The sequence below is a fragment of the Sinocyclocheilus rhinocerous genome, unplaced genomic scaffold, assembly GCF_001515625.1.
Source record: "Sinocyclocheilus rhinocerous isolate Xijiao unplaced genomic scaffold, SAMN03320098_v1.1 scaffold161, whole genome shotgun sequence".
Classification (NCBI taxonomy): Eukaryota; Metazoa; Chordata; class Actinopteri; order Cypriniformes; family Cyprinidae; genus Sinocyclocheilus; species Sinocyclocheilus rhinocerous.
In genome coordinates this window covers 1,158,654-1,165,354 of record NW_015627226.1, presented here as the reverse complement: position 1 = coordinate 1,165,354, position 6,701 = coordinate 1,158,654, and the positions used below count along the sequence as shown (strand labels likewise).

General features: G+C 40.2%; 1 protein-coding gene across 3 annotated transcripts in view; it reads right to left on the bottom strand.

The window, feature by feature from the left end:
• The window catches only part of LOC107722266 (eukaryotic initiation factor 4A-II), a 9,215-nt gene extending 3,491 nt beyond the window's left edge, over positions 1–5,724 (bottom strand). For all 3 annotated transcript variants that reach the window (XM_016530549.1, XM_016530558.1, XM_016530567.1), the window contains exons 1-7: positions 5,436–5,724; positions 3,667–3,806; positions 3,010–3,178; positions 2,696–2,805; positions 1,901–2,044; positions 1,479–1,616; positions 1,110–1,199 (exon numbers count right to left, since the gene is read on the bottom strand). In XM_016530549.1, the coding sequence (XP_016386035.1) occupies positions 1,110–1,199; positions 1,479–1,616; positions 1,901–2,044; positions 2,696–2,805; positions 3,010–3,178; positions 3,667–3,806; positions 5,436–5,598 (954 nt within the window). In that variant the 5' untranslated portion in view covers positions 5,599–5,724. The remainder of the gene's footprint in view (positions 1–1,109; positions 1,200–1,478; positions 1,617–1,900; positions 2,045–2,695; positions 2,806–3,009; positions 3,179–3,666; positions 3,807–5,435) is intronic.
• Between the last annotated feature and the right edge of the window lie 977 nt (positions 5,725–6,701).

The window sequence follows — 6,701 nt, the reverse complement described above, 5'->3', positions numbered from 1 at the left end:
TGCCGCCGCCATGTCGTGAAGGTGCTGTGTGTTTTGTTGTGAAAGCGAAACTACTTTGTTTGGCCTTCCAAAAGAGGACGATATCTGCTTCGTCATGCCTGGAGCTGATCCGTGTTGGACGCTGAGGAAATACATCAACTTTGCGCTGTGGATCGCCGGATCGGCTTTCACCGTGGACGGAGCGGAGTCCAGCCCGGGGTCGTCACATGTGGTTGCCACAAGCCCGCCGGCCGCGCCGTTCTCAAGCCCACCGTTTGTGATGCTGTGTGTTTCGTTGTGAAAGCTAAACTACTTTGTTTGGTCTTCCAAAAGAGGACACAACTAGAAATCAGTGGTTAAGTTGTATTTACAACACTGTTCCAGAACAGTTCAACCCAAATATTCAGATGTGTGCAGCGCATTTTGCGGAGGATGAAGACTGTTTCCTGTGAGAGTAGCCTACAATGCCAGTGTCTGTTTCTATAAGGTGGGGCAGTTCCAACTTTGCAAGGACAGTCTGGCGCTTATGACTCACAGCCTGTAAGTACGTTTTTTATACTTAAAGAATTTGCCACTGACGATTCAAACGCGATTTTTGAGCAGTGTAGAGTAGTGCTTGTTGTATGTCGTTTCTCCAGACATGGTTTTAAGTTTACGCAGCGCGATACGCAACGCGTAAAAAGACAGTGCAAGTCATTATGTACCCACTGGATGCAACAAATGCCTCGTTTATAATGGGTTTTATTGTTTTTGTCTTGTCGCGCCGTGACACAGGGCATCATCACAGTATGGTAAGGGGCGTAACATTTCCGTCACACGCTTGAGGTATTCGGCCAATCACAACGCACTGGATAGCTGGCCAATCAGCATATACCTCTCTTTTCAGAACAATGAGCTTTGTAAAAATCAACGCGTTTCAGAAAGGCGGGGCATAGAGGAGCAACAATAATGTACAGTATGTGGAAAATAATGTGTTTTTTTAACCTTAAACCGCATAAACACATTTCATTACACCAAATACACAAAATAATGTTCTTTTTAGCAACGTCATATGACCCCTTTAATTTACAAACTGATGGTTAAAAAAAAAGCACCCTTTCAGAAATTCTGAAAATAACAGCCCTACTCACCAGCAAATCTGTGGTTATGAGCACTCTGCTAGAGCCAGACCTGAACTCTCTCATGATTATGTCTCGCTCCTTCTGATCCATATCTCCATGCTGAAAAACAGAGAGACTGCTTTAACCTATGCAAGACATCACAAACGTCATGCTGGCTTAGAAACTCTGGACAAGTATGATCAGTTATGTTTTTTAGAAACAAATATCTCCATGAGAAGTCAGTCCCGAAAGATGGTAGACCATCATTTCATACTTATCCAGCATTAAACACCATAACGTGCAATATGTCTCTTAGATCAATCCCTGGCCTACCATTAATTATAGTAACCTGTTAATTTTTCATCAATTTCAGATTAGCACATATGTACATCAGCTTACCAGAGCAGACACAGTGAAATCTCTGGCATGCATCTTCTCGGTCAGCCAGTCAACCTTTCTTCTCGTGTTCAAGAAGATAACAGCCTGGGTGATTGTAAGGGTCTCGTAGAGGTCACACAGCGTGTCCAACTTCCACTCCTACAGATAAGTGAATTAGCATTATCGGAGTCATCCTACATCAATATCCTGAGTTCATTAAATCTAATGGCACAAAATCTCGAGATCTTGGACACCGGACATTAAGAAAGAGGTCCGCCCTAGACTCATTTCCGACCGTGTGCTTTTGCTCTTCCTTCTTTAAGATTAACCAGTACTAGCGTAAACACCAGAGCAAGGCCCGAAGGCCTTGAGCTGGTGATTTTAGCACGGTGCTTTTAAAATAAGGGACATGAGACATTAAAAAGAGACAACCAGTGTCTCACCTCTCGTTCTACATTGATGTAAAACTGCTTAATACCCTCCAGAGTCAGCTCCTCCTTTTTCACCAGGATGCGAATAGGTTCACGCATGAACTTGGTGGTCACCTCCAGCACATCAGCGGGCATGGTGGCCGAAAGCAGCACAACCTGGTAACATGACACTGTTAGAGCATCGACAAAAACAAACAGAGATGGGTCAATTCTGAAAATGCTAGTGAAGGATTTTGCATTAAATATAACTGGTAATGGGGAAATTTTGTCAGCATAACTGTGAGGAAAATAAACTGAAGTACTTGATTTGCACACTTCTGCTTTAATGACAGCAGCACCTGAGCTGCATGAACTCAGTTTTGGTAACATGTGATGCTTGGGTTCTTCAAGATTTGAAAATGTAATGAGAATCTTGTGCAATGGATGCAAGAACATTTGACCATTTAAAAAAAAAAAAAAAAAAGACAAGTGACCTGAAAATAGCACAGAATGTCTCCAGTTTGACAAGACATGATTTTAATTGTTTTCGAACGTTAAAGTTACAGATTTTTAATATGGTAACAAAGATTTCTTCCAGTTGAAAACTGATGTATTGTTGCTCTGGACCTTGAAACATAAGCCACTGGACATTGAGAAAGAGGTCCGACTCGGTTTCATTTCCGGTGCAGGGCTACTGCTCTTCTTCCACATGATACTCTGCTAGCATCATTGCATAAACCAGGAGAACCTGGAATCCGCAATTTTAGCACAGTTCTTTTGAGTGGAAGACACCTCCATTTAGAGTCTGAGATCAAGACATTGACTTACTTGGATGTTTGTGCTTAATTTCTGGAAAATCTCATAGATTTGATCCTTGAACCCACGGCTCAGCATTTCATCGGCCTCATCAAGAACAAACATCTTGATCCATTTGGGAGCTGTTTAAAAAAAACAAACAAGCAAAAACTTTCTGTAATTCAAATCCTTACTAAACTGTTAAAACATGACGGTCAAATGTATGATCAGTTAAGTTGTAAATATCTTCATAATAGGTCAGTCCCGAAAGATGATACCATCACGTCATACTTCATCCCAACTGGGCCTGCATGTTTTAGCCCAATTTATTTGCATTCACTACTTACACAGGTATCTCCTGTTCAGCATGTCAAACACACGGCCTGGCGTGCCAACGACGATGTGTGGAGCCTCTGCCTGGAGTTTTTGCATTTCGTTCCGCACGTTGGTGCCTCCAATGCAAGCATGGCAAGAAGCGCCCATGTAGTCACCCAAGGCCAGGATAACCTTCTGAATCTAGAGAACAGAGAAAAACAGATGGGGCTTATAATAAAAGGAATGCTTCATATCCTCAAATACTGAAGTTTGATCGTCACAGTGCACTAATAAAACCAAACATACAAGTATGATCAGTTGAAAAGGTCATCTCATGTCAGTCCCAAAAGACAGAATACCATCTCACACTTTTGTCCACAGCTTCTTTTTGCTACAATCATCCCATGGAACCACTCTGGCAGTCCAACAACCAAACCATTAACTAAAATCTCATTTCCAACCACTTACAGTAAATACTCCTGTACTCCAGAAAATTATTCTGGCTGAAGCACTACCTAATTACTTCCTGCCGACTAGCTCATAAAATTACACAAATTAAAAAAACATCCACATTTAATGACTGATGGAGCAGGAAGAACAGCGAAAGAGTACCTTGAATCGGGCTACTGCCAGAATATGCCGCCTTGGTCTGAGACACTAAGTTTATGGTGACCTCAGGTACAGCATACCTGCTGAGCGAGCTCTCGGGTTGGTGCCAGGACCAGAGCCTGAGTCTCTTTCTGCTCAATCTCCAACTGCTGCAGGATGGAAATGGCAAACGTGGCCGTTTTACCAGTGCCTGACTGGGCCTGAGCGATAACGTCATATCCTACAGATAAATAAAGGATCAATTCACACTAATGCGTAGCACATACTCCGTTTAAAATAATCAGAGACTCACACTTGAATTTAACTAGACCACAAACTAATATACAGAAAGCAAATTGTGTACAGTAGTGTTGTCACGGTACTAAAAGTTCAGTATTCGGTACTAATACCAGTGAAAATCCACGGTTCTCTGTACCAATTTCGGTACCAAAGCAAAACACAAAAACATGCTAATTAAAAACGTGACTATACTTTTATTTATTCCAAACTGTGTACATATTTAAAAAATTTTTTAGGGCTTTTAAAACCTTCTAGAGTTATTCAGCCAAGAATAACAACTAAGTCAGCTTAAAAAAAAAAAAAAAGGCCTGAACTGTTTTTCTGATGGACTGATATGACACAATGTTAACCATTTGTACAGTCTCTAACACGCATATTTTAGATTCGCAATTCATTTAAAAGCCTCTGGTGTGTAAAAATAGTAAATATCATCATGTCCTCCTGTTTTTTTTTAACCCTAATAAAGTTATAAAATAGTTAAAGAAACTTCATTCTAATGCTCATAATAGCGTTAGCCGCGCTTATGCTAACGATTAACTACAACAACAACGTTCATTTCAATCAGACATTCAAATTAAAATACTGAATAATATTCATAACCGAAGCAGTGTTTCCCACAGACTTGCACTCTATTTGTGGCGGCATATATATGCAAATTCATTCTCTGCCAGCAGGAGGCGCTTGTAGAGCGGGAGAGATAGAGGTTTCCCCGGTAACGACTGTAATCAAATAAGCCTGTGCTCACAAACGCTGCTTTATCAGGCATTACAGGCAAGATGGAATGAAAATTACATCCATAATTTTCAGAAGACAGTCGATTTCCTTCAGAAATACAGTGATATAAAAACACCCGCACCGGGTTTCGACTTTGACACGTGCAGTGCTCATGTTTATTCAATTAAAGCCTTTTGGAAAATCTATTTTTGGTGGTCACTTTTAGGGCTGGGTATCGAGTTCGATACTTTTTAGGCACCGACCGAATTGCCTCGATACCATAGAGTATCGAAAAACGTCTTGTCGTTCGGTACCAAATTTCGATACCTAAGGGGTTAATCTCATCAGCGTCAGTGAGCCAATCGGTATCGAAGTCAAGGTATCGGTATCGAAAAATTTTGAACGATACCCAGCCCTAGTCACTTTTAATATTGTGGCGGCCGTATGGGAAATGTATGGGAAACACTGAGAAGATCTAAATATAAAAAATTAAAATGAAACTTACCTGCTTGAACTCTTTCATTTGATCCGGGTGTCTGTCTTTAAAGCGTTTTGTTAGTTTGATGCGTTTCCTCATTTTGAGGTCAACATGTCTCTTTGCTTTTATGTGCTTTTATGAAGAGAGCTCATCTGCGCACATTTCGAATAGCGCATCAAGAACCGGGTTGACCGTGTACTCTGTACCACCTGTACTTAAAAAAAAAAAAAACCCTGGTACCGTAACGTTTTAGTTTTTTTTTAGTACAGACTTGGTACCGAAGTACCGGGTCTTTTGACAACACTAGGGTACAGGTAATCTTGTTTATTAAAAAAAGCATGTCAAGCAAATGCTGAACGTAACTGAGCTTGTTTGTACCTTTTATGCAAGGAATTATAGCTCTCTGCTGGATTGCTGAGGGTTTCTCAAAACCATAGGCATAAATTCCACGAAGGAGAGTTTCCTTCAGGTTCATGTCATCAAAATTGTCCGTAATCTCGTTCCAGTTGCTCTGTAAAATGAGGAGTATGAGAGATCTCATTTAATACACTCAACTCACCAAGTACAGACAATATCCTTACTGTAAGCTGATGGGAAGGGGTAACATGCAGCCTTTAAAATCACGTCAGACAATGAGCACACATGAAAAGCAATGCAATATTGAAATTACAATTGAGGATTTTCAAGAAAGCCTCTTCTTTCTGTAATGGGGCATGTCAATTAAAGAATTGGTCAGAAGTTTTAAATGGGAACAAACAGGGCTTTTGCTGCCTTCACATGCTATCAGAAATTTCCTACTTACCAATTTTGAAGTCAAAATTAGGAGTAGGTTGCATTCAAGAGTTTGTAGTTGGAAATAATAGGAAACACTGGACACCAGTGTGGCCATTGCATACAATGCTTAAACTAGATTTAATAGTTAGTAATTTAACTTTTTTCTTTAAGACTGGTCATAATTTCAAGCCAGTTACATCATGTAAATTGGTCTAATTTGAATCTGAAAAGAAAGCCTCATTCCCCCTTGGCTAACAGCTAGTGGGTCAGACTTGTTCTTAAGACACAGTCCTAACATAAAGGCTGAGTTTTATGCAACTGCCTGGATCATTTTCACCCATTTCCTGGGGAAAATCTTATTAAAGCTAAAATTCTTTACAGATATCAATCAATACCAAATAAATTCTGAAAATGAATAAACATTCATTGACAACCATATTATCATTACCAGTTCTGTTGTATTCATTCACCCTTATCTGAATACTTTGCTGACATACCTGAAACTTCAGTAAAATAATTGCGCTATTTTCGCTGTGTAACATTCATAATACATGCATCCAAAAGTTATTTATACATTTATAAATGACCATGAAGGAGAGAGAGCTAGGGCTGCATCATTTATTGAAATTAAATCACAAAGGTGATAAATCGCTATTAGGCAGAAGCTGCGATTGTCATGCGTATCTTTCAGTGAAGCACGGTTCTGTGATCAGCAGTAAATCTCCATCCAAAGGCCAGAGGGCGCTCTCGCGCTGAAACTCCAAATAGGCCTTGCAGAAGTAACCCAGGAAATCCCTATAGCAGTTGCTGAATAAACAGAAGATTTAACTGCTTTCATCGATTCAACGTGACTAATAAACACACGACTAC